Source organism: Coffea arabica, chromosome 8e (genome assembly GCF_036785885.1).
Source record: "Coffea arabica cultivar ET-39 chromosome 8e, Coffea Arabica ET-39 HiFi, whole genome shotgun sequence".
Classification (NCBI taxonomy): Eukaryota; Viridiplantae; Streptophyta; class Magnoliopsida; order Gentianales; family Rubiaceae; genus Coffea; species Coffea arabica.
In genome coordinates, this window is record NC_092324.1 from 51424059 (window position 1) to 51450943 (window position 26885).

Genomic DNA, 26885 nt, shown 5'->3' on the forward strand with positions numbered 1-26885 from the left:
AAATTGGAATAGTTCTATAATTCTATACAATAATCTCCTACGCACTCTTCTTATGCAATACAAAAGCAACTATGAACAGTGACTAGCAGTTTATCATCCTCCAAAGCAACAGCCACCAAGTTTTTTTTTTTTTTTTTTTTTAATTTTTTACAGTGTCACATTATGATGAAAACGCATGTTCAACTTCAACCCCGGCAATTTGAAGAAAACATGTGTTCAACTCCGGTAAAACTGACCAAGATGCAGAAACTTTGAAGTGAAGAATTTAGAAGTACCACACAGATGAGCTGTTTGCTATCGCTAAACTTTTTTGAATATTCAATCGTTTTTCTTAATGAGCAGCTATTAAACAAGTGGCATATTGACTTTTGATCCCTCGTCTCTAAGAACGCATATCTCCAGCATCATATCGCTAAACTTTCCGGCAGGTCCCTCAACTATTCATTTTGCATGATTTTGGCCTCCTCTCAACTATAAATTGTTGCAAATAAACACTTGAATAATATATATATATATAAAAAAAAGAGCTTAATTTAAGGATTTCTGTCAATTTTGGACATTAAATGTAACGGAATTAGGGACAAAATTGACGAAACAGAAAAATCAACTCACAATTTGATTAAAAAACCCAACTATATATTAAGTCAAATAACAACATGGAGTTTAATTCTTCTTCCTTGTTCTTTATCTTCCACCTTCTCTACCCCTAACTTGATGAAACAATCAGTCAACGAGACTTTTTAGACTATTTTCATGGGTTGATTTTTTTGGGCCTAATTCCGTCACCTCTGACGGCCAAAGTTGACAGAAGCCCTTAAATTAAAATTTTTGTTCTTTTGTTCAAGAGTTTATTTGTGATAATTTATAATTGAGAGGCCAAAATCGTACAAAGGCAACAGTTTAGGTGCTATTTAGAAAGTTTTCTCCATCAAAATCGGTTTTATATATGGGGCAGAAAAATACAACTTCGTGATTTATACAGAATGCTTAAATTATCGAATGAATATATGGCATGGTAATGGGATAGTAGGCATGGTATGGATGGATTTAGCTGTATGCAGATGACTTTGTTATCTATCTCGAGTTTAGGACTCGGTTTCAGCAATGATACCCTTATTAATTACCTTTTGTTGTTGTGGGATTAGGATCGTTGCCATAGATAAGTAGAAACTTGCTATCGTATTGATCAAGGGTTCCAATATTAATGTTGATCAAGGATTGCTAAAACTTGAAAGGCACACAATCGCAAAATTTAATCAGTGGTAGTTAGAGCCATAATTAGGTTCTCTGCTGATGCCAGTAAATAAGGATCAGGCTGAAGGAAAGAACAAATAACTCGCACTAAATTATTATCCTACCAGAACATATAGTTCAATTGATTTTCCCTCCAGAAGGATGATCAAAGGTGGCTTCAGTCATGATGCCGTCTTTCAAGTTCAAGAGCCATTTGGTGTGAAATCCGTAGCTATTCGGTGTTAAACATTTTTTAATTGACCTAATCTGTTCGGCATATGTATGTTAGTGAATGAGGTGGTCCATAAGTTTAAGTTTAGTTGGACAAGGAATTAAATAGAGCAATTAGTTAGGTATTGTGTGAAGAAGTCTCTGCACATTCAATATTTCCATGATGCTTCTTATACCGTTTTCTTTAGGATCCACGACTTATGCCTCCACTTTCATCTTTTAGTTTCGTTTATAATATGCATCAAACCCATCCATACAAATCACTTGCAAACATATATATATATATATATTTACTGTTATTTTTGATTGCTGTTAAAACATGGAGTAAAAGATTCCTGCTAGGGAAATATAGATTTAACAAATTGATTCTGCTTCAAAACGTTGAAAGTTGATGCCAAAAAAGAAATAAAGAGAAAAACTTTGAACCAAATAAAATACAAGATTAAATAAAGTCTGGTTTCCAAAATGTTGAATAGCCAATACCCATAATCTATACTAATATAAATGATCTGGATTTCCAACCTGGCCATACCATACTAAACAAACAAGGTCAGCAATTTAAGCAATACTCACAGGAGAACTGGTCCACTTCGAAAACATTATACATTATTACCATATGATATCTTCCTACTTATTAGTTATTAAAAAAGAGAAAAAGTCTTCGATTATTTCTATTTTCCACTGTTAAAAAAAAAAAAAAAAACACCAACTAATAGATAGTTGAATCAAATCAAGTTGAGTAGTCTCTCATGTAGAGAGACAATAAGGTCTGTGATTTTCTTATTTTTGTTCGTATGTGAAATCAATTCATGATGCAGATTTTCCCTCTGATGATAGGCATGAGGACTAATAAATAATCTTGCATCGTAATCATGTAGCAGTACGATACATAATCACTTATATAAATTTGAAAAATCAAATCATTTTAGATAAAAAAGATTTATTAAATAAAACGGGGCCACGTTATCTTTAAGAGTTTCCTGAATTGCGTGTTCCTCCTCTTTGACCACCAAATTTCCCTCCAACACCACCTAAAATTAAATGTGCAGCACTACATAAGCATACCACCAATCACGCTTTCTAGATCCCAACATTTTTACCAAAATAAACTACATAGAAACCCTTGGATTCAACGTTTCTTATACTATTTTTTTTTCTTACAGGGTCATAATGAAGATATGATACCATTCTGATATCTTTTATATTTCAGGTGAAATCTTGACTTATAATCCCAACATACCATTCTGATTTCCTATTTTGCTGCCAGCAGCCCGTTGGATGTGAGCAGTAGTGAAACATGATGATGCTACAAGATGTGTATGAGATAATTCTATATATTCAAACTAAAAATGAAGAATTGAATGAACAGAAAAAGCTTTAATTTTTTTGTTAGAGCATGATTACTATTATTATTTTTGTAAAGAGTTATTGAGAAATTGAAAAAAAAAAAAAGAAATTAGTGGAAGTCCAGCCACCCTGCTAATAATGTACGTTGACAAGTCTTAAGCTTCTACTATTGTGCAAGCATAATTAAAACATGTACATGTGTAATTCCTCAAGGAATTGTAAAAGTCAGTCCACAAGAATTCTAATTTCTGGAAAGGTTTGAAAACTATGCCTCCATCACAGCAAAACGTTCATAAGCTCGCCTTATTTATTTATGCAAAAACACATGTTTCCCTTTTACGCTTATTTATTAGCAGTAGAAATATATGATGGGTTTAAGAGGATTGTGACTCCAAATTTTTAGATTACCATATTGACAGATTTTCGCAATTGACTAAACGTAGTTTTTTTTTAATCTAACGGCAACAATTTACGCTACTTCTGTACTGTAACATTGGAGAGCCCAACTGCCATGTACAGGAATTAGGGAACTATTTATATATAAGTGCGCTGCTACATTCTTTGAAATTTTTGAACAAAAGAAGTAGAATGTTTCCTTTGAATCCCCAACCAATCTACTGTACAGGGCCACAGGGCAATTGGACCAAAATTTCAATGGTTGACCAGACCAACCAAACGTAGGTTGGAGAAATCAAAATCTGACGGTGACTATGTCAAAATTGGATAGAGATCTCTAATTCCTGTATCCAAATTCATGTTTGACCTTTTGGTGCCTTTCGTGTTAAATCTAAACCAAGGGGTTATTTTATTTGTGTACAAACTGCTAAAATAGACTCCTGAGAGTCTCAAAATCCCGTAAAACTCGAAAATTGACGAGTTATATATATATATATATATATTCGACGGTTGACAAGTGTACATACCCAAAAAAAAGATAGGATTTTACCCAAAAAAAAAAAAAAAAGAGTCACACACTCGCACTACATATTAAAATGATGGAAAAATGATAAACTTTCATTTCAGAATCCTGAAACTATTGCTATTACAAAATGATCTGTTACTAATAGCTTGAAACAATTGAGCTTCCTTCGTTTAACTGATCAACTGGAAGAAAATAATAACAAAGAAACAAAAAACAAGGAGGACTGAAGGGCAAGGAAAACCAAGGTACACAAATGAATATGACAATAATAAAAGCATTTGATGCAATTTGCACGCATCAGATGGCCAAAAAATGCCTGTTACGTGTTTGTATGATACAGCAAAGAATCAACAACTCTCTTTTCAGTTATCCAGAAAGGGTTTCGAGTATTTACTCAGGAATCTTTGCTATATGATCTGATCAAGAAATGATTTATGTAGCCCGAACCAAAGGTGAAGCCATCGGGGAGTGAGGGGACATCATATGCGATCCCATCACCCTTTCGTCCAATCTGCGGAAAGATAAGCTGAGTTGAAGTTTGCTGCTTCCGCAGCGACTCTTTGGAGTTGTTGGCTCTGTTGCCTTGCCCTGAACAAGCACAAATTTGTGGATTCTTCTGAGAGCAACTCTCACACTTTCGTCGTCCATGTTGGCAAAGCAAACTCTGAACCATCCTGGTTCTGAGCAATGGAAAGATAAGCCTGGTGAAACATTGAGCTTGACTTCATGTATTATGATCCTCCAAAGTTCCATTTCTGCCTCAAATGTGGACTCCCTGAGGAGTCTCCTTAAGTCCATCCAGAAATAAAGGCCCGCACTGCTTTTTAAGGTGCCAATGCCTACTTGAGCAAGTCCTCTTGTGAAAAGACCATGCCTTGCAGCTAATCTCTCTGAGCTCGTGGAAATGATTTTGTCCATAAATGCTTCGTCCGATAACATTGATGCAATCAGATGCTGAGTTTGTGTTGAAACAAGGCCGAAACTCGACATTTTTCTAGCACAGCTGACAACAGCGTCATTATATGAATACAAAATGCCAACTCTGAATCCAGGGAAGCCCAAGTCCTTGGACAGGCTATACACAAGATGTATGAGATCACGGTTGCATTGAACATCATGCTCAATTATTTCAGAGATGCTGATGAATTCGGGCTGGCTGAAGACGGTGGCAGAATATATCTCATCACAAATCAAGTGGATATTTTTGTCATTGATGAATGTGACTATATCAATCAAAGTTTCCCTGTCAAGAACAGTTCCCAATGGATTTGATGGATTATTTAAGAGGAACCCCTTTACTCTGATGTTGGCTTCTTGAGCTTTCTGATAAGCAGCTTCCATGGATTCTTTAGTGACCTTAAAATCATTGGAGCTGCGACAAACAATTGGAAGAAGTTGCATCCCTGTTCGCCACCTCAAATCCCGATCAAATCTGCAACAGAATACCAAAATAATCTTTTAAACAAACCAGGGATTCAGATATTCATAATCGTAAGCTATAGTTATAGGAAGTAGCGAGTAGTATTAATAGATACTTCCAAGAGTCTCTCTCGTATTCGTCGAAAGTTTGAATTACGGCCAAGTGGCTTTAGGGGATTCTTAATCAGAGGACCTACCAATTTGTCTTTAAGTTGAAAAGTTGTTCTCATATGCATCAAGAATAACTTAATTGGAAATGCCATGATAATTCCTATCTGATTAGAAATTTTCTAGTGGAAGTTTCGAAGGACTTCGGGATCACTTGGACGTTAATTGACCAAGGAAAACATATACTTGTCGTATAAAAACTAGACTAATCAACATCAAAGGGGGGAAAAAGTTACAGCAAGAAATTTTACTAGAAGATAATTAACTTACCCTGGATAATATGGTGTGGGTACCAAAAACGCATCTTCAGGGTCAGCTAAACAGAAGGCCAGAGTTTCATGAGCTCCGGTTGCCCCACCACTCATCACAATGCGGTTGGGATCGAACTTGACTCTGTCACCTCTCACCTTCTCCATGAACCTTGCTACAGCCTGCAGATTCGTATGTCACAGTCAGCGATTTTAGTAGATTATTATGTAATTGAAGGCCATGAGGTCTTTTGAGCATTTACATTTCTGAACTCTGGCAAGCCATGATAATCTTGATAGATAGCAACTTCCATGAATTTGTTCGCTCCTTCTGCTGTGCAAATGGAAGCCTCTGGATTGTTCAGAACCCATTCCTCGATCAAATCAAAGCATAACTACAAAAATCACAAAAAAAGAGACGATTGTTAATTGACTTCATCATCGCATTTTGCCTCAACAAGAATGAGCTTCGAGGCTTCAAGGGGGTAATTGCTGGAACAAGTTCTGTACCTGATTTTCTGCGAGTCCCATCTGTATAACACCATTAGGATTTCTGGTGGGATGGTAAGGATCACTATCATATGCCTTCCAACCATCAAAATAAGGCGAGTTTTCGCCATGTCCATCGTTGGTTGCCATCTTCGACAAGAGTTGTTGTTGTTCGTTTTTCAAACTGAACTCCATTGTTTTGCTTGAATTTTCAAGAAAACTCAACCAACTTCTCCAGACAATGAATGAAGAAAGAATGAAAAAAATGGCTATATATCAAGAAAGAATGAAAAAAATGGCTATATATCAAGAAAGAATGAAGAATGCAGTGGCCTTGTCAAGTGAAGAATGAAGAGAATGGTTGATTTTAGAAGAGATTACAGTTGAAGTTGGTACGTCTTTGCAATCTTCTAATTCTTAAATCTTTATCATGTGTATACCCAGATGATGGCTATTTATACTTGTTGAGTCTCGATCGGCAGGAATAGAAGACTCGAGGTAATGAGAAGGTTCCCACGAAAGGCGACCCACTAAAGCCATAATCCCAGTTTTTTATTCAAAACCAAAACCCTGTTAAAATTAGATTTCTTGGGCGGCTTTTAAACTGAAATTTATTTCGTTAATAGGATACTTGGAAAAGGTTTTGGGGCAAAAATTTATGTTTTGAGGGTCGTTTCTTTGATAATGAACTCAAAAACAAAACCAAGTAGTCTGTGAAGGTCACTGATCACACATGGCATGTCCAGCCAAATTGGGCAGGTGATACGGAAGTTCCTCTGTTATAGTCACTCGGGTGTACTACATACCCGTAGTCAATAAAAGAGAACCTTCAAGGTATATTATCACTTCCTTATTTCTGGCACAGAAATTTTTTCGGATTTGCGATTCCTACAATCATAGATTTGATTGCAGGTACAACTGATAAGAGGGAGGCACTCGGATTAAAATTGGGTAGCCAAAACTAATTGTGAGATACAATAAATTAAACAACTTAAAGAGAGATTTTAGTCAAATTGACTACTCAATTGTGTAGTGGGAATTAAAATGGCATCTCTACTGGGAACTAAGATGACATACCGGCTGACGCAACCAGCCTTGAAAAACTTTGGTCAATTTAACGACAGTGAAGGCACATCAGAACTGTGTCAAGGACACTCATAGTCGGTAATTTTTCAAAGAAGAAAAAGCAAAAAGAATGGCCATATGGTATTTGTTTAAGCGTTTCACACAAGTGATGGATTCACTGTACAAGAGCAACAGCATAAAATATATCACTAATTTACACAAAAAAAACTGCATTTGGTTTCTGACATCAGCATCGCCAATTAATCTACCAGGATTAATCATTGCTTTAAAGGACTCTTGCAGTTGGAGACTTCAAAACTGAATAACCCACGTATGTCTAGAAGATTCAAAATCAAAAGAACCTCTCCAGATTAATCTACAGAATTTGAAGTGGTGTTAGTCGCTCGATACAGATGAACAAAATGTGCCTCCATCCCCTCCTTTGACTGCAGGGCTGCTGCTACTTCTATGATCTTACGTATTGTGTACCTTCCTTCCCTTCATCTGTTGCAATCCAATTCCTGCAAACAACGATAACATTTGTATAATCTAATCTATCGAGAAGCCTACAGAGAGGCTGTATAAGAGATTAACAGGTATACAGATCTAACTAGATCAAGGGGATGTTGTAGCACCACCTTTGAATTATTTTCACTGCAAGTGGAGTTTGAATCCCCGACCTACAGTCTAAGAAAGAAGGAATTCGAGTCCCTTTGACTAGTACATTTGAACGGACCAAAATTAATGGCACCAATATTGAAATCTACATAGACTAACTTTTGAGACATTCTGATTTGTGCAATAATAACTCCTAACCAAAGTCAATAATTCCTCAAGTCCCGGTCTCTCACTTTTGCATAATACTCCCTATGTGATTAGAAGATACGTCTACCCATTTATGGATGCGTACAAAAAAGCATCCACCAAAGTCACCGACTAACTTTGGCAAAAACACATTGTGTTGAATGTTGGTTGCTGTGCTGTGCTGACTACTCAATTGTGTAGTGGGAATTAAAATGGCATCTCTACTGGGAACTAAGATGACATACCGGCTGACGCAACCAGCCTTGAAAAACTTTGGTCAATTTAACGACAGTGAAGGCACATCAGAACTGTGTCAAGGACACTCATAGTCGGTAATTTTTCAAAGAAGAAAAAGCAAAAAGAATGGCCATATGGTATTTGTTTAAGCGTTTCACACAAGTGATGGATTCACTGTACAAGAGCAACAGCATAAAATATATCACTAATTTACACAAAAAAAACTGCATTTGGTTTCTGACATCAGCATCGCCAATTAATCTACCAGGATTAATCATTGCTTTAAAGGACTCTTGCAGTTGGAGACTTCAAAACTGAATAACCCACGTATGTCTAGAAGATTCAAAATCAAAAGAACCTCTCCAGATTAATCTACAGAATTTGAAGTGGTGTTAGTCGCTCGATACAGATGAACAAAATGTGCCTCCATCCCCTCCTTTGACTGCAGGGCTGCTGCTACTTCTATGATCTTACGTATTGTGTACCTTCCTTCCCTTCATCTGTTGCAATCCAATTCCTGCAAACAACGATAACATTTGTATAATCTAATCTATCGAGAAGCCTACAGAGAGGCTGTATAAGAGATTAACAGGTATACAGATCTAACTAGATCAAGGGGATGTTGTAGCACCACCTTTGAATTATTTTCACTGCAAGTGGAGTTTGAATCCCCGACCTACAGTCTAAGAAAGAAGGAATTCGAGTCCCTTTGACTAGTACATTTGAACGGACCAAAATTAATGGCACCAATATTGAAATCTACATAGACTAACTTTTGAGACATTCTGATTTGTGCAATAATAACTCCTAACCAAAGTCAATAATTCCTCAAGTCCCGGTCTCTCACTTTTGCATAATACTCCCTATGTGATTAGAAGATACGTCTACCCATTTATGGATGCGTACAAAAAAGCATCCACCAAAGTCACCGACTAACTTTGGCAAAAACACATTGTGTTGAATGTTGGTTGCTGTGCTGAATACATCATAACCTAGCTAGGCAGTTACTTGTTTGGATCAGCAACAAAATGGTCGGTCAACACATGATTCATGAACTGGATAGATTTGTTGCCCCAGTCAATGTCATCGACGTGTTCCTTGCCTTGTGCGACCAGCGTTTAGGTTAAAAATTTTCGAACCCTAGTAAAAATTTGAAGGGAGCAACCGAGCAAGAAACACAACAATGTGATCCTTGGCCGTGTAACAGAGGGAGGGTTGAAACTCCAGAGTCCGACTGATACCCAAATCCAGCATTGAGAAGGACGACAGAATCTTTCGTACCATGTACGTCTGTCAAAAGGGTTACCATCTTGTCGGTTGATAGAAACACAAATCAGAAAGGAAAACAAAGGAGGGTCATTAGGGTCTGAGTCCGCAAACCACTCCGATGCTTCAAGACGAACAAATGAAGGATTGGGGTTGAGCGCTCCGACCAACTCCCATGCTTAGGTTAGTGGCAAGATATATTTTTTTTGTTAGTTATCGCGATTATGTATCGTATATCATCGGTAATACACTCATTGTACTTGTGATCCTGTGATAGGTTGCTCTGTTTTTTGGTCACCTCTTGGCTCTTGATTTGCTTCGAACCCCTAATGCTAGCTAAGATCTATTTCAAGGTGGAAAAAAAATCCCCGCACAAAAATAGAGTGTTCCTTGCAAAACGTATGCATGCGAAAAGTGTCAAAGGGTGTGCCAGATTCAATGTTTCTTGTAGGTTTGAGCTGTAAAATATATCCACATATGCCACCTTATGTTTCACAACATATAAATTCCTCTTGTCGTGTCAAAAAAGAACTGCATTAAGTTGGCGAAACTTTCCTCGTGTTACCATAATTTGGGAATATTTGTGTGTCGTGAGATGGAGACTTCCAAATTATTTTTTACAAAAAAGGTGAAGGAGAGGGATACAAGAAAATCTTGGCGGAATTGCATTGCTACTTGCTCGAAATAAATGTCAAACTCAATTAAGCTACATTATCGAGTGGTCCTCTGGCGTCGTGGAAATGTCCCGAAATGTCAAATTCTATCTTCCTTTTTATTTGGAGAATTGTAAATTCAGCATAATTGTTCCGGCCACGTTGGTGGTGGCTGTTTTATGTCTAGAGAATAAATGAGGTCCTCTAGATTATTCAAGGCGTCTCGTGGGTGTCTTGGTCGGTTAAAACTTCTGAATTCTGGTTGTTTGGCCAATTAGCATTCTTTTGGTTAAGGTTTGTAGAAATGTAGACAACAGTTCTTGTCAAAGTCAATATATGGCAATCTTGTCAGAGTTGAAAGGTCTAACTTCCCCCCGTCCTTAGTCAAAATTTAAACTAGTTAAAAGCTAAAACATGGACCATGTGTTATTCTTATTCCTTTTCCTCCTAGAAATATTCTCCACCGGAGTAATGATATCCAGGATTAAAGAAATGCTAAACCGGCTTTGAGAGGACTTTTTTTTTTTGTTGCAACGATAACAGTTGTATAATCTATTCTAGTTTAATCTAAGGGGAAGGGGAGTCAATGGAGAACTCCGTCAAAGGAAACCACGCGAAAATGACAACCACAATTAAGTGACAAGTTTGGTGGGAAGTCAAGGCTTCATCCCAAGACTTATATTACCAACAAACCAAGAGGCTGTTGGCTTTGAGAGTACTTTTGAACTAGAGAAAGAAAGCGGAATGGTAAAAATTGGAGACAGTTTTTCGCGAAGAGAAACAAGCTAAGCCCAAGTATGCAAGTGACACAGATTAGCGGTCAATGTTTAGATATGTTTTGGTGGGTAGGTTATTGATCGCGCTCTTAATCATCTGTCCAAGTAGTTTTTTTTTCTTTTTTTTTGTCTAAACGATAAATTCTATAGATTCTTTGGGGGAGGGGAACCTTTGGGAGAGAGGAACCTAAAGAGTTTAAAGAGAATCCGGTACTCCAACTCTGCATTAAGAGGAGGGAGATCTAAAAAGATCAAGAGGAATTTGATGAACCAACACCGGTTCAGACAATATTTTCAGGAAAGTCTAAATTAGAATGCAGATCAAATGATTTGATCTCTTAACCTACACTAAATGAGAGCTTTAAAGCTCTTTTGGTAGCCAACTGTTCAAAGTTTTGAAGTAACTAGTCGGCATCTTTCTTCAAGTTCTCTTGTACATTTTGGCTTCATACATTTGTCTTAGAGATTCTACATTTACTCTTCTCCAGTCTTATTTGAGAAAGTACAGGAAGTCAAGATCGACAGTGACAAAACATTGTGGAGGAAAAGAATTCAGAAACTACTGCAAGGCACTAACCAAAGTTGGATCGGATAGAATCAAAGTCTGTTTCATCCTCCTTGGGATTCAATTGCCAGGCAGGCGTCCACATCCACACCGTAACAGCATAAATGACACAAGCTCCCTTTCTTTTATACTGTTACCAGTCTACTAGTAGATGAAGGAATCTAAGCCATTCCTAAACAAAGATGCATTCCAAATAAACTACGCGCTAAGAAAAGAATTTGACTTCGTGGCTGGGAACAAGAGAGGGCACAGGAACTGGTGGCGATCTTATTAACAAGCTTGCGGCTGTCTTTCATGCTACAAAACCTGCAGAACTTGGGCTTCAAATAGCGCTAAGATCAGTCAAAATCGACCGATAAGGGGACATGGACCCGAAAACAAGATTTTGCTATATTGTCTATGACATGAACTAACAGAGTAGATATGAATTCACCTCGTGGAACCAATCACTTGAACAGCCAATTAAATGGTACAACTTACTTTAATTCTTAGTGCAGGACATGCCATGGACAATCACGGAATTTACATAGACGTGGAAATAACGAGAAAGGATGACTACGAAGAGGTGCCTTTTTCCCCCTTTTCCATTCACTAGCTGACAAATTCATGTAGGTTCCCACTTCCCACTTAATTTGATATTGTCAAAAAATACAAAAGTAGATTTTGCCTTCTAATTGCAATTCCATTTACTCACTGATAAACAAAGAACCCGAGACTTCCATCAGTTTCTGTAAAAATGACGCATGCTTTTTTCCCTGACATGGGACCCTTAAAGTGCTTACTACGAGGATTTTAATTCAGCAGCAAATATTCAAGTCTTGGGTGCACGGTACATTATTGAAGCAGATATAATAGTATGACTATAGTATTGACTTTTCGAGTATAGAATTCGCTACGTTTGGGATGGGAGAGGAAGGGGAAAGGGGAAGAGAGGCGGAGATAGTGAAAACACGAGGACATTCAAACTAGAAAAGATACACAAGTCTAACTTTGATACGCAGGTAGAGAATATTTAGGCTGAATTCATCCACGTGCGCAGTCAACTCAACTCCTTTGACATCAGGACCATGGACTTTGGACATTCACGAGGAGTATACATTTAGGCCTTGCTTGGATTGAAGGTTTTCGTCGGAAAATATTATCGTTTTTCGTGATCACATTTCCCTATCACCTTTTTCCCTCACATATATCAAATCGCTACAGTAATTTTTCCATGAAAAATGACGGAAAATGCAATCCAAACACAACCTTAAGTTTGACGACTTCATGAAATTATTGAAGATAACTTTTATTTTGAAACCTATTATCTGCTACTTCCTCATAAGAAGCACCACAGTGTGTGCCGCAATACTCCTATTCTCCCCAAGGCTGTCAACCTTCTCATGAGTTTTTGCTTTCAAATTCACAACAGAAGGATCCGCGCCAAGCAGCTCGCACAAATTGGACCTGATAACCTCCTTGTGGGGGCTCAATTTTGGCCTTTGCAAAATCAAAGTGGCATCCAGGTTTCCTAGTTCATAACCTGCCTCATGCATCAGCCGCACCTGATATAGATCATATAGCAGAAATTCGTTCGGTTATACTTATACAGAAACAGTCAACAAGCAAATTTGATCCTCTGCCGAGGAACTACCTAAAAATCAGTAGAACAGATATCTCATTCACCAACTGACAAGAAATTTGTACGCTTACTTGAGCATCTATGCTGTAGACCAAAAGACTAAATGGTCCTATCTCCTGATCCTTCTCCCAGTAAAATTTGTCAATCGAGGATATTGTCTTGAAATGATCCAAATGTATGTTATTCAGGACCAACTTTTGATAATATACATTCTGACACCTCAGTATAATTTGTGGGGACACCAGGACAGATGAAATCTAATGATTATTCTTCTCCAGTGATATATGGTCTAAGAACCGGGCTAAGCGAGGATATTAAAGCTATGGGTGAACATATTGTCACATAAACCAGATATAATTAAGGCTCAAACATGGGGCACGCCACTTCTAGTAAACTTTAAGCAAGTTATGAAAGTTCAATTATATCAAGGCCATTCGAAGATGGCCAAACAGTTTCAAAAGTTTATTAGGCTACTACTGTGGTTTACCTTCGTTCTCAGGCATCTGAAAGTCCTCATCGCCTGAGCTTGATATCGGTCGTGTAAAAGTATAGGTTGTAAGAATGCAGCTTAATTGTTGTATCTTTTTTTTTTTTTTTGTAAGTATTTTTGCATGATCTCAACGTTCCATCTAATCTTTACGACCATGATACTTTAGCTTTGGAACCAACTCCCTATGTTCTCACTTGACAGTTGTTACTGACACCCCTCCTACCCATTTTCTTTCCTCATCTTCATTTCATCCCTGGTAACTAAGCTGAACAACACACAAAAGAAAGTTATAACCGAACATCACATTTTCTTAGTCACATGTCAAGAAGAGAGACTATTTGAACGGAGAGCAAAAATCTTATAGCTTAGGTGATTTTGCATTCAAACAGTAGGCAAAACGATCCAAAGGTTTGTGCATTACATCGTTTCTACGTTTTTCTTCTCTCCTTACTTCTTTTTCATTTTCTTTCTGATGAAAGTTGTACAGTAAAAACAATCTTTCAAATAAACTATGCGGGGTAAAAGCAAGAATTCTTCCAGATACAATCTTTTCACATCTTTGACTTGGTCATTTGTAGACCAGGACAATAATTCGTAAAATCAAACATGGTGTCAACAGTTGAAACTCTAGTCCATAATCCCAGCTTCACCTAGTAAAACTTTCTTAACAATCTGATTCAAAAGAATACAAGCTTGGAATTCAATTCCTGTTCTGAACAACAAAACTAGCATTTCTAGAAATATACGTAGTAACTTTGTAAGACTAATTAACATCCGCAATCCCACAACTTCGACTAATCTCACTCAACACAACAAACCACATACCCATACAAGACCTTAAGATGCAAACCAAGATCAAACTGGCTATTAAGAAAACAGGAACCAACCAAGTATCAATAACTCATATTATTCAGAAAGATAATGGGTAAAACTTCAGCAAGTACTCCAGTTCTAACTTCTACCAACCATAGGTACCCCTTCAAGCAAGAATTCTGCAATTGTACTCTTTATCATCTCGAATAGGTAGCCATAACAATTCACTTTAGCAAAACAGCTAATATATCATCATTTCCTAGTAGTGATCTGCTATTAAATTCAGCAGAAGAGTAGCTTTAAGATTATTCTCATAGCGCCATACAATCAAACTCAGAAATAATCAATGTGCAACTCTGAAAATTTTTAATGCAGCAAAAGTAAATGTTAAATTTTTTTAGCAGTAGAGAGAGAGAGAGAGAGAGCAGCATAGCTAATAGCCCGTGAGCATGACCATAATACCCGATATGTATTAGTTACCTGACCCGGAGAGGCCAAGGGTAAGCCCGTCATTATATATTTTACATAATAATATAGCTGGGGCTGTAGCTGAAAGGATTTTGTAATTAAAAACTCACGGCTTCTCTGATGAAAACAGAAGACGCAGCGCCTTTCCATTTAGGATCCGAATCCGGAAATATCTGCCCGATATCTGGTAAACCTAAAGCTCCCAAAATTGCATCCACCACACAATGCAGCAACACATCACCTACAGGTTACGACCCAGCCACAGCTTAATTATTAGTAGAAAATTACTGCAAAATTAAAGTAATAAATTCATCCTTGAACATAATATAAGCAAGCAAAAAAGAAAAAAAAAGTCAAAGCTGTGGTAATTGAAGAGAAATAGAAGCAGGAGCAGCAATAATATTACCATCGGAGTGAGCTTCGCAGCCTCTTTCATGAGGAATATTGATACCTCCGATGATCAGAGGGTATCCAGGTTCCAAGCGGTGAAGATCGAAGCCGTGACCGACGCGGAAGGGTAGGGATTTAGATGAAGCGGCAGTAGTGACATGAGGGTCAGCTTCCACGGCGGCGCTGGTGGCTGAGACTACCAGTGGCAGTGGCTGCGAATGTTGTTTACTCGCGGACCTGAGAGCAAACGACGACGTCCGATTCAAGCATCTGGTGACAGTACACATCCGAGGAGGAGGAGAAAGAAAGTGGATAGAGCAGTCTCCTCTGGTGGTTTTGAAAGGAATTTTTGCGGTGGCAGATAACGTCGTCGTGGCCATAGCCATTGGCGGGAGGGGTGTCGGTGACTCTGCGGCGTGGTTTTGGGTGATTTGTTGGTGGGGATACTGATACTGGTATCGGTCAGCTGATGAGGTCTCAGGTCATTCGCGGTTGGCGGGTGGGCATAGTCAATTTAATTTAATCGGATGTTTTTGCTTTCATGTTTTTTGAGAGGGAATCATTCCGGGGGCTCAGCTCGTGCTGCACGGGAATTTAGGATTTGGATTTATTCTGACACACGTGAGACGTGTTGTCTTCTACTTGTACTGTTTATTTTGACCGTTGAAGGCTTGAATTCTACCCCAGAAGAAGGAAGTGAAAAAAAAAAAAAAAACACGTTGAATTATGTGGCTGCTGCAGCTGCCTTTGCCCTTCGCCCTTTCACTTTTGCATCAGCAGCCTCTCAATTTTTTTTTTTTTTTAAAAAGTGTAACGGTAAGCTCCCACAAATGAATATAATAGACTACGTGCCTGTGGGAGTTTAAAAGGGACAATTGCAAGTGCAATACTAGCAAGTGCTTTTAATTGTTGAGTGATGAGAGGGACTAGCAATTGTTATATACTACTATTGCAAAGGCTAATTGAGAGAGGTTCCTCTTCCAAGCTACCCTCGAATCGATTGATATGGAAAGAGCTCATGAATTCTTGATTGTCATTTTATTGTCATAAGCCAAAATCGACCAAAAAAAAATTCTTTACTTTTGAACACAAATAGGAATTGTAGTATTGTAATTTCTAGTTTTGGATGGGATGGATGTGCGCATGCATGCCAGCCCGCAAGCTAATATGAAGAATATTAGCAGCACTGAGCAAAAGGCTCCAAGAGGGAAACAAGAACCAGAGAGAGAACAGAAAGCTAAACAAGATTGCGGACAGCGATCAGATATTGCTTTGGTGGAGATTGCACAAGGATCATGTATAAGAGTTCAGGAAACTAAAAGATTCCCAAGAGAAAAGCCAAAGTCGCAGAACATGGACTATAGCTAAGATATCAATGTCCAGGATAAGGCTTATCTCCAGATGCAATTAACTAAGCAGCTGTGAGACGATCCAGCTATATATATAACCTATTACATCTCATACCATCAAAGTTGGCAGTTTGAGAAGTCTGCTGGTAAGTAGAACAAGTCAACTAACAGTTTACAGCAACAGCGGCCAAAACCTATACTTGGTGGAAAGTATCTACAACCAGATCTTAAGACTTTCAGCCATAAAATCTCAGAAGGGAGATTCAGCAGTTGAAGTCCTAGGATGCTTGAGTCCTTGATCTGTGATCAAAATTTCAGATGCAGGCCTCTTAGATCTCAGCTGCAAAAACCAAGCAACATGAGCGAACTCTCCACCAAATGTCAAACTTTTACAACTTCACACAAACTTCTATATATAGGCATACAATGCCATATAACCTAACCTTGTCTTCGGTGCGCTTATACATGTTCCTCAGAAGTATATTTCTTGATTCTGAAGCTATCACTGGAAATTGAGTTTCAAGACAAGTCAATGATGCTGCTGTCATACTTGCAATATAAATTAAACAAAGTTCAAAGCAATGTGACCATGAAATGTTCCAAGTACATATATCTGTGCAGTATAATCACTGAAGGGCAAGGCTTTCTGGCTCAGAAGCCTACCAGTAACACCCTTGTATGAATTTATTCTAACATGGAGATCAAAAATAACTTCAGGTAAGCAATTCAGTCCAACCAAGAAGCTACTGTGTCAAAAAGTTTGCGAGACAGAAAGGGAGTCATAGATTAAGGGATTCTCAACTAATCGTAGTGCAAAATATAACAAACTAAAGAAGATGGGCCAGATTTTGTATGAAAGGATATCTGATAAACGTTACACAACCAACTAGTTGAAGATATCTCAGCCCAAATACTGCATCTTTTTCCACGACCAGTCAAAACTCGTAAATGACAATGTGAGATGAATATACATATCTCCTCTCAAATACTAAATCTTTTTCCAAAGTCAGTCAAATTTTCATAAATGGCTCAATGACAATAACTGGAAGCACAATGAGATAGAACTAACGTGATCTTTATCAATTTGTATAATTGACGTAAATTACCTTGGTTAGGTGGTGGCTGGCACCTATCATGAGTTGGACAATATGTAACAGGTGTCATTCTCTGTGAATGAGAAAATACAGATTTAGCAAAGAGAGAAACCATGTTCTTTTCCATTGGTGATACAGTTCTATTTCTCAGGGAAAGAGAGAAAAAGGACTAGTTTTCATGTGTCATAAATTCCACATTTAAAGCATAAGGAAACATGGAAAGCTATCAAGTTAATGGATTTAAGAATAAAAAAGCAAGGTGGACATTTTACTAAAAATTAAGGATTTTTAACACACGATACAAGGTACAAAAAGCGAGAGGAAGACATAAAGCACAGTTCTTAAGAACTAGGTTGAAGCTAAACAAGCAGAGATAAAGATACATATAGTGCGATTAGTCTAGCTTAGAGATTCAGAGTACTGAAAACTTCCTTAAATGAAAGGTTAGGATTAACTTATTCTGCTCTGCAGAAAATGAGCGAGAATTACTAATTGCAGTCAATATTTTCTAACTTTCGGTCTACAGTTGCTATGAAGACATAGATTCAAGGTGCCGATTATATTGGACTTTCTGATATCAGTCACTTGTATACTTTGAAGTAATTTAACTGCTAACAGATAGGGGACCCCAAAACCTGGCAAAGTTCAATTGCTTCTTTTAACCATCACTGCAACAATGCTGCATGACTTGTTTTAACCATCATATTCATGGCTTAATATGTTAAGTTAATCCTTCCTCCAGAAGACTGGAGTGTGGGTTGATGTGAAGGCCAAAGTTTTATGAAACATCTTTTGTCCTGAGCACTATAAGAAGTTCAATAATACCGTCCTGCAGGGAGCATTTGTATGCTCATAAGCATCATTTCTTAGCCATCCCCTGCAAAGATTAAAGATGAAGAAAGCCAGAATTCAAGAAAACACAAGACCACAACTGGCTCATATTTGACAGGTACATTTGAAGGAACACCTTTTAGTGATGTATCTTATTCCTCTTATAGCTTGCATGTTCAACAAAGTGTACAACTTGTGATTGTTGAATCATTATCACTCTGTGAGTTACAAAGTTTAAAGCTATGGAGACAGGTATTTCCTGGACTTGAAGGTATAGAGGAAATTTCTGCTAGGTAAATGTGCCGCTGCCCTCAGAATAGAACCTGACAATAACTTGTTACTTTGTCATCGTTAATCACCTCAATACGGGTTCCTACTGTCTTACCTCCTGATAAACCACTTAGTTTGAAAAAAGTTCACTTTTGCACAAAATTTATTTCTTGGCACCCCAAAGTCTGATCTTTAGCTATACTTTGAGCAAGTGACAAAATCGTCAGCCTTTTAGTTCAGAAGAATCTTCTCAAGTTAATGGTTCCTAGACATGCTCTCTAGACCTGTTTCTATTCAGAAAATATACGGCTTGATTTTGTTTTCCAAGTTGGACGAGCTCTAAGATATCCTCAGCTGACAAAAAGACATCGTGCAACTGCAGCCATAAATGCTGATTCCAAAAGTCAAATAAAGTACATTGCCTCTATCCACATTAAGAAATGTGCTCAACATGTCAGACAAGTGTAGAGCACCATGGAGTAACTAACAGATTACTATGACCATCACCAATCTAAAATGTTGATTCATTACCCGAAAAGCTGGAGCCCAAGTCCTGTGCTACTCAGACATTAGGTGAGCTCCAAGATATCTACAACCGACAAAAAGAAATCGTGCAAATGCAGTAATAAATGCTGACAGCAAAAGTAACATAAAAATGCTTTGCCGTTATCAGCACTACGAAAAGTGTTCAACATGTCAGACAAGTGTAGAGCACCATGAAGTAAGCAACAGATTACACTGATCATCACCAATCCACAATGTTGCTTCATTACCCAAAAAGCTGGAGCCCTAGTTACATTCCATTCTCATGCACCTGATTTGAGGTGACATGCATATTGATAAAAGTCTAACCTTTACTCAAAATGATTTACAAACAGACACGACAAACCGCTTTACTCACATTGCACATCAACCAACTGAATTTAAGTCAAATGTACATTGGCAAAAGCCTAACGATTGACAACATCAAATAATTCAACAAACAGACAGAACATAGTCGGCACAAATCATGCTTGTTTCGTATTAATTCCTGCACCAAAAGAAATCCATTCTGATATTTTTCTTGACAAATAAAGAAAGGATGCAGCAAAGTTGTTCTAGATTTTGAGGCACATAGCACCAATCATGCCCCAAAGGATGGATGAATGCTGCTCATGGCATATAAAAAACTAGTCCAAGCATCAAGAGTAACCATCACTGTCAGCAAGCAGGAATCAAATTTAAGGAGCCTCAACAAACAGAGGTCAATTAAACGGGCGTATAACGTAATGAAATTCTTCAGATTCCAGTCCAACTACCCGAGCATAATAAGAACTTCCAAAACATGATACACACAAAAATCATCCTAAAATGCAAAGCCTCCTCCGCCCAACCCATCCCACTAAAACCTTACAGCATGAGGGAACCTTTTGTCCACCTCCGCCCCTCCAACCAACCCCCCCCCCCCCCCCCCCAAACCAAACAAAGAAAAAAACATAAAGGGTAACCATAATCAAGAGCAGAATAAAAATAGACTCAGCCGATCAACTATAATCAAACAGATTTCTCTAAAAACCAAAAGGTTCGCAAAAATAAGAGAAAGAGTGGATTTTTATGAAGTTACAGAAATTCCACCTACCGAAGGGCTTGAAGGATCAGATGGTCGGAGTTGGCTGAAGTTCAAAGGGTCGAAAGAAGGCCAGTCACCAAGCATTGACCCCATCCGATCACCGGAAAACCTCTGCAGTCTGCGCCTGGAATCCTAGTACTAGAAAAAAATTGCCGATGATGCCTCAGGGTTTCAGGTACACATAGCTTGCTTATATACACTCTCAACAACAATGCCACGAGGCGGTAAACTGAAGAGTAGCAATTGACAGGTGGGCTTATGGACTAGCTCGGCAAGGCAAGTAGTAATAGTTGTAGTGGGATTTGTATCAAGTTAAAGGAGGAAATAATTATTATTACTGCTGGCACAACTAGTACAACCAGTATGGAATGCCAATCCCATTACCTCTGCTTTTGGGTTTGGCATTCATTGGGGGTGGGGGATTGGATTGGAATTGGAAGTATCTGTTGAATTTTACATTTTAACTGTACTATATATTTTTTTATATGTATATATAAAAATATCCCGGGTCTGTTCTTTTTCTGCCGTCTGGTTCTAAGCAAAACTTGTGTGTGTTTCAGCAAGATGGACGTGAGCGTAAAAGTTACTCGTCAATGGCTTGGATTCTTGGTGAACGTTAAAAGTGGTAGGTCTGTGATCTGATGATTTTGATGGAGCTGAGACTAGGTTATATTGAGCTCAACTTTGGTGATTCTTTAGCTAGAATATTCAAGAAGTGTTAATATTTTTTTAAAAAAAGTTTTACCAATTTCTTTTACAGGATTGAGCAATAAAGTTTTGTGGAAAGAATATGCTAAAAAAATTTGAAATACTTCTGTAATGTAAATTATTGTGTGAAAATTAGAATCTATACTTCTCAAAGCATCCTAAACTATGGTTTGGTTTCTTTTGCCAAATTGATTGTTTGCGTCCAAAAGAATAATCCCAACATAACAAATTATGAGCCTGTTTCGAATGGTGTGTTTGTTTGGCATTTGGAAGAAAACAGATGATCCAAACATGGCCTGTTATATTGCTAGAAAGTAAAAGTAGTATACATGATGGTATGAAAACAAAAGTAAGAGTGAGAATTGGAAAAAGGAAAATTCTCTCATTTTGAAGTTTGTATCCTTACATCAAAATCTTTCATTGAAAATTAGCAGTAGATGAGTTGGTGCATAATGTTTCAAAAGTAAATTTCGAATTTGGTGACACTATCAAATTTCAACCAAAAACCAAGATGTGGTGGTGATGAGAACAGAAAAAACTGATCCCTACTCAAAACCATCAACTTAAAATATGTCAATCGGAGGGAAGAAACCATATATATACTTAAAATTTGTCCTCATTTCGTAATTTTTTCCATTGGACGAATAAAACAAGACAGAGATCTGCAAATAAACTCATCAAACCCTTCCGGCTGAAGAGAAGGCAATAAAAGAAGCCAAAGGACCAAAAGCTAATCAATCAGAGAGATTAAGGGAAGGGAGATGCCGAAACGTTAGATCTGACGGCGTAAAAGTTTTGAACGTGTCAATTGGTAAATTTCCATTTTTCTGCTGCATTGTCCATTTTGGTAAAATAAAATTGACAAGATGTTAAGATGGCCCCCCATATTTCTGAAAATTTTCCGTTCAGTCCTTGAGGTTTAAAAATTAAAAAGTTTATCCCTCATCCGGCAACTATGCTACATTAGTCACGACTCACAAAACCCCACTCCATTCATATTTTCAAAGGTAAAACTCCATTGGAGCTAGTAGTTGCATTTGGCTTGATTTATTATGCAATGAGCGGAGTTAATTTTAATATTTTTGACAAGAAAGATGTGTTGTTTGATTTCTATTTTATATTTATTCAAATAAATGTAATAGTTAAAGAAAGATAATTTAATTGTATCATTAACATATTTTTCAATAATTTTTTAATTTTACATATATTACATCAAAAAATAGTTATAATATTTTTTTTTAAAAAAATTATCTCAAATAATCTACTATCTAAACACGTTTTGCTGGCATTATAACTTAAATCCAACGGTTTAAATATATTAAGGACCAAATTTCTTTCATTTTAAGTTCAAGGGACTACAACATTAGTTTAGGAAATATGAGGGATCTCTTTATCAATTTTGCCAAAATGGCAAAGGAAAATTCTGGCATTCGGTTTCGAGTTTCCAGGGTTTTCGGCCTTGAGCTGCCTACGCTCCAAAACCCTCCTCCTTTCCTTAACCCCTCTTCCCCACTGTCTCTCCCTTTCTGAAAGGCATATCAACCATTGCATAGGAGAGAGGGGAAGAGAGGAAACTTTGCTTTATATCCAATCCAATTTGTAGATAGTATAAGCCATGTCGGCACCCGAAGCTCCGGTTAATTATGTCGGTGTCGCCCGATCCTCCGCTGCCTTCCGCCTCATGAAGCAGATGGTATTGAATCTTCCTCTTTCTGGACTACGGTTACGAATTTATGCATATATAGATACTTATCAACGTGTATTGAATCGGATTACACAATTCCGATTTACTTGTTTCATTTGCCATTTTTAATGGATTTCTATTTTGGGGGTCTTAGAGTTGTAAAGCAGAAGTTTAAATCTTAATAAACGAATGTTGTTAGGGATGGGAAGAAGGAGAAGGCTTGGGCAAAGATAAACAAGGGATCAAAGGATACATCAGGGTTAAGAACAAGCAAGATAATGCGGGTTTGTATTTTTTTTTTCCCTCTTATTCTCCCAATTATTGCTAATCTCATTCTACCTATTTGCTTTTTATTGTTTGCTAGGCAATTGATGTTGCCAAGAAATCCTTCTGTTTTGCACTTGAGCTGCGTTTCCATCTGGAAATATATACTAAATGAAGCCCAAATAGAGTTTGGAGCATTTTTAACTACGTACTATTTAACTTTGTGAATTTGATAGGTATTGGAACTGAGAAGCCAAATAACTGGGCATTTGATACCACTCAGTTCGATAACATCCTCAAAAAATTAAAAGTGGTAATTTTGGGACCTTTTCTCGAACTTATCTTTTTTCTTAGTTTTGATTTCATATGATCATTTTTCCGCTAATCTTATTCTTAATTGACGTGGCAGCAAGCAGGTAATGTCATGAAGGACGAAGGTATGACCAAAGTACAGTAATTCACAGTCATATTTAATCATGACACAATAATAGTAGTGATCTTAGGAGTCTTTTGGGTGGACATAACAGGTGAAGGAGAAGATGGGGCAGAAGCAGATGCAATTTCCAAGAGCTCCAGTGACAATCAGGATAAAGAAGTGAAGGTTACTCGGCCTCAGGGAAGGTAAATACATTGTAGCTGATTATAAACTGAAATGTTTGGTTGTGAATTTTTTGCAGTAGAGTAATCTTTTGTTCATTTCTACTACTGTTAGATACAAGAAAAGAGAGAGGGGGAAGCATGTTCAAGCCTATTCTTCTCAGGATCTTGAAGGAATCCTTGTAAGTAGTACATCCTCTGTATGGTACCGTCAGGTTATCCATGGTGGTGTTTCCTTATATTTGGTGGGTATGAGACTATTTTCTATATACATTAATCTTACGTTGCTTTTTCTCTTTGATAGTTTTACAATCGCTTTATACAAACTCCTGCACATTTGGTTCTCATTTTTTATAAATGAACTTTGTGTATAAGCCGGAGGTGATTATCATGTCTGCTGCCAGACTGGCATTGTTCATTTTGAGCATTTTACTCTGCTCCATCTCTTGGGGATGATAGAACTTTTATTGCTCCTGATGAAAAATACTTTACTTCAATGCTAACTGAGAAGTGTGTGTTTCTGATGAAACTTGATGTGGTCTCTTTCCTTTGATTGTATTATTAAGTTAAATTTGTTGTATGCTACATTCTCTTAGTCTTTGATTTTGAACTTGATGGTTGATACGCTAGGTGTCCAGTGTTTCTGTTTCATCTTCAAAATTTATGTGGCTTGCATTGCCAGTTCATTTTGCTTGCTTGCTTTGTAGGTCAAAAGGGCAGTTTCTCCTATTCCACATAAAGAGGAGGATGTAGCTAACTCAGAGGAGGATGTGGCTAACTTAGTGGAGAATGTGGAGAGCCACATACCGGATAGTGAAGGTAATGCTCGATCCACATTATAGATCTTGAGAGTTACCATTATCGTAAACCTTGATGTTTGTCACATTACAATTGTGTAAGTGCATGCTTTTGGCTGATGGCTGATGCAGTTAGAACTTTTAATGCTTCAGACTACCATGTGCTGAATGAACTAACTGCCTTCTTGCTCTGCTGTTATCTGAACTTTTCTATGCTGTATGAATTAGATTATGCAGCTTTTCTGCAGTTTGTAAATGAGCTAGATCTGACATATGCATATGGGTCCAAGCAGATCCTTGATCTTTCTGATATGCTATATCGAACTAGCATATAGAATTTAGATTTTTGGAGTAATTTTTGAATGCTGAAGTTTTGCAGTAGCTCTGCTCAATGCGATGAAAAATATTCCGCAATGAGGAGACGTAGGTTTTGGTTTTTTGCTGGTTTCTGGGCCACATGCTAATTTGCAAGTCATTGCTTTGCAGTTTCGATTAGTATGATGCAATATTCTTGGTTATCTCTCTGCCTTAACTGGGTCTAAAGGCAGGGGATATAGATAAGGATCTTCATTTTAACTGCATGAGTTGACTTCTGTCTTCTGGGATTTGCTTTATCAATTTGCTTGACTAGTAGTTTGGTTTTGATAATTTCTTCTAATCATATTAAAGAAGCACACTCAACTGGCCCACTTTTATAAGCACACATGTGCTGTCTGCTTAAATTTAAAGTAAAAAATAATTGATTTTTCTAGAGAAGTGAGTGTCATAGAAAAAGTCAATCTTATTTATGAAGACATAGTTGTAAATATTTATTTGCTTCAGCAAATGGTAACACTTGTAAATTTTTGACGTTAATAACTTCTGCAGATTGGATATTCATATATGAATGTTTGCTTGGTAAATGTCATAATGTATTTCCTGTTTTCATTTTGGTTTTCATTAGTGCATTTTTTAGCACCTTTGGCTGCTAAACGGTGTTTTACCCGTCACTGCATTATTATTGTATATCTGATCATTATCATCTGAGGAACTGTTCAGTACAGATGAAAACTGTTTCAATTCTCAGCATAAGCTCTTCAGTGAACAAACTACTGTCTATGCAGGGAAAGCAGATCAACATTACCAAGTAGTTTCACCCGAATGGTGGGGTTTCAAAAGAGGATTTGTTTCTGGTGGTTTTCTTGGAGCTGAAGCTCGGAGAAGGAAGGCCATAGAAAGAACTCGGAATGGTGATCAAAGGACTGCATTCCATGAAGAGGATCAAGAAAATCTTTATAAACTCGTCCAAGTATGTGTTAATTTTATTAATCAAATAAAGAATTTGCCTTCTTTTGCCAGGTAAATGTTAATGTATCATGCTTTTTGCAATATCCTTGAAGCTCTAAATAGAAAGTAGCTGGCTGTTGATATATTGATTACATGTCTATAAGCGAATAATAGACATTCTTTGTAGGGAAACCAGGAAGTTACTAAGTTTGACGTCCTTCACTGCAGAATAAAGCTACAACTGGGAAGCAAGGGCTTGGTATCAAAGACCGAACAAAGAAAATTGCTGGCTGCTACTTCCAGGGAAAAAAGACTTCATTTGACGACAATGATGGTGAGGAATCCACAGAATCCCGTTCTTCTCCAAAAAGAAAACATGATGAATTATCAGAGGTGGCAAATGATTGTAATTCAAATGTGAAGCTGAAAAAGTTATGCAGACAACTTATCAAGCAGGTCTATCTCCCAACAAGGCAAACTGATCCAAGATTCTTCTTGTTCTCTTGCTAATTGATTTCCTGTGGCAGGCACCTGGACAGTCATTGAAGCTGAAGCAACTTAAAGTTCTTATTGATGAGCACTCATCAGACGTTTTCTCTAACTTCTCTTCTAGGAAAGAAGCACTTGCTTTTTTAAAACGCAAGGTATGACTAATGTGGCACTTTTTTGATGAATCATTGTTAGCTTACTTGCTAATTGGTTTCGTTGTGTTTCTTGTAAGATTTGTATTGTCCGTTTTAAGTTGACGTTAACATTTTGTTTGTTGCTGCAGCTTCAAGGCAGTGACAAATTAGTTGTTGAGGGAAAAAGAGTATCTCTATCTGTGAAGAAATGGTGAAAGTTAGTTTTGACCCGATTTCAGATGCATGTAACGTTATGTACATTGCTGCTGAGACTAGTTGGATGGTAGGAACATTTTGCAAGTGGTTCCTCATTTATTTTTAATTTTTTTTGTACACCTCTTTTTAGTCCTTAATTTCAGCTGCCACATAATATGGAGTTTAGTTTTTTAGGCATACAATTGATGGCTGGGAGATAATTGCATTTTTTCTAGTTATATGAAAATTGATCCGATTGTTTACTGCTTCTGTTGGAACGTAGTTCTAGCCACATTATCTACGCCTACAGAGGTTTATTTAGCACTATAAACATTATCCTGTTGTCTGCGGGGTGAACTGTTGGCGTTTGGTTGAAGCAAACATCTTTGGCTA

General features: G+C 37.5%; 4 protein-coding genes across 5 annotated transcripts; 1 reads left to right on the plus strand and 3 right to left on the minus strand.

Annotated features, from left to right (window-relative positions):
* Nucleotides 1–3804: 3804 nt before the first annotated feature.
* Nucleotides 3805–6706, minus strand: LOC113703119 (1-aminocyclopropane-1-carboxylate synthase). Its single transcript, XM_027224377.2, has 4 exons — nt 6079–6706; nt 5832–5963; nt 5591–5751; nt 3805–5165 (listed from the first exon to the last, which is right to left on the minus strand). Exons 1-4 carry the CDS (start codon nt 6250–6252, stop codon nt 4166–4168), a joined length of 1467 nt encoding a protein of 488 aa, XP_027080178.1. The 5' UTR covers nt 6253–6706; the 3' UTR covers nt 3805–4165.
* A 5657-nt stretch (nt 6707–12363) lies between these two features.
* Nucleotides 12364–15839, minus strand: LOC113703121 (2-C-methyl-D-erythritol 2,4-cyclodiphosphate synthase, chloroplastic). Its single transcript, XM_027224378.2, has 3 exons — nt 15222–15839; nt 14926–15056; nt 12364–12967 (listed from the first exon to the last, which is right to left on the minus strand). Exons 1-3 carry the CDS (start codon nt 15589–15591, stop codon nt 12734–12736), a joined length of 735 nt encoding a protein of 244 aa, XP_027080179.1. The 5' UTR covers nt 15592–15839; the 3' UTR covers nt 12364–12733.
* Nucleotides 15840–16452: 613 nt separating this feature from the next.
* Nucleotides 16453–20938, minus strand: LOC113703122 (DET1- and DDB1-associated protein 1). The gene is made up of 4 exons (XM_027224379.2): nt 20368–20938; nt 17661–17721; nt 16998–17059; nt 16453–16894 (listed from the first exon to the last, which is right to left on the minus strand). Exons 1-4 carry the CDS (start codon nt 20449–20451, stop codon nt 16805–16807), a joined length of 297 nt encoding a protein of 98 aa, XP_027080180.1. The 5' UTR covers nt 20452–20938; the 3' UTR covers nt 16453–16804.
* A 1551-nt stretch (nt 20939–22489) lies between these two features.
* On the plus strand, nt 22490–26760 carry LOC113704212 (G-patch domain-containing protein 1). Of its 2 annotated transcripts, XM_027225949.2 has the most exons (11): nt 22490–22759; nt 22950–23034; nt 23251–23327; nt 23424–23451; nt 23542–23635; nt 23727–23793; nt 24319–24430; nt 25512–25696; nt 25903–26130; nt 26202–26318; nt 26447–26760. In XM_027225949.2, the coding sequence occupies exons 1-11, from the start codon at nt 22682–22684 to the stop codon at nt 26510–26512; spliced, it is 1137 nt and encodes a 378-aa protein (XP_027081750.1). In that variant the 5' UTR covers nt 22490–22681; the 3' UTR covers nt 26513–26760. The 2 variants fall into 2 exon arrangements, with proteins under 2 accessions (XP_027081750.1, XP_071917802.1); XM_072061701.1 differs by lacking the exons at nt 26202–26318; nt 26447–26760 and having other exon boundaries at nt 25862–26120.
* The last annotated feature ends 125 nt before the right edge of the window (nt 26761–26885 follow it).

What these genes read in the sequence shown, in the direction of transcription:
- LOC113703119 (XM_027224377.2), bottom strand. Translation starts at nt 6,252, where the DNA reads ATGGAGTTCAGTTTGAAAAACGAACAACAACAACTCTTGTCGAAGATG. An exon ending in GCTTGCCAGAGTTCAGAAAT is followed by an intron (nt 5,752 to 5,831) that starts GTAAATGCTCAA and finishes ACGAATCTGCAG; the next exon opens with GCTGTAGCAAGGTTCATGGA. An exon ending in CCCACACCATATTATCCAGG is followed by an intron (nt 5,166 to 5,590) that starts GTAAGTTAATTA and finishes ATTCTGTTGCAG; the next exon opens with ATTTGATCGGGATTTGAGGT.
- LOC113703121 (XM_027224378.2), bottom strand. Translation starts at nt 15,591, where the DNA reads ATGGCTATGGCCACGACGACGTTATCTGCCACCGCAAAAATTCCTTTC. An exon ending in CTGCGAAGCTCACTCCGATG is followed by an intron (nt 15,057 to 15,221) that starts GTAATATTATTG and finishes CGTAACCTGTAG; the next exon opens with GTGATGTGTTGCTGCATTGT. An exon ending in CTGTTTTCATCAGAGAAGCC is followed by an intron (nt 12,968 to 14,925) that starts GTGAGTTTTTAA and finishes GATCTATATCAG; the next exon opens with GTGCGGCTGATGCATGAGGC.
- LOC113703122 (XM_027224379.2), bottom strand. Translation starts at nt 20,451, where the DNA reads ATGGGGTCAATGCTTGGTGACTGGCCTTCTTTCGACCCTTTGAACTTC. An exon ending in CTGATCCTTCAAGCCCTTCG is followed by an intron (nt 17,722 to 20,367) that starts GTAGGTGGAATT and finishes TCTCATTCACAG; the next exon opens with AGAATGACACCTGTTACATA. An exon ending in ATAAGCGCACCGAAGACAAG is followed by an intron (nt 16,895 to 16,997) that starts GTTAGGTTATAT and finishes TGGTTTTTGCAG; the next exon opens with CTGAGATCTAAGAGGCCTGC.
- LOC113704212 (XM_027225949.2), top strand. Translation starts at nt 22,682, where the DNA reads ATGTCGGCACCCGAAGCTCCGGTTAATTATGTCGGTGTCGCCCGATCC. An exon ending in TCCGCCTCATGAAGCAGATG is followed by an intron (nt 22,760 to 22,949) that starts GTATTGAATCTT and finishes GAATGTTGTTAG; the next exon opens with GGATGGGAAGAAGGAGAAGG. An exon ending in AGGATCTTGAAGGAATCCTT is followed by an intron (nt 23,794 to 24,318) that starts GTAAGTAGTACA and finishes CTTGCTTTGTAG; the next exon opens with GTCAAAAGGGCAGTTTCTCC.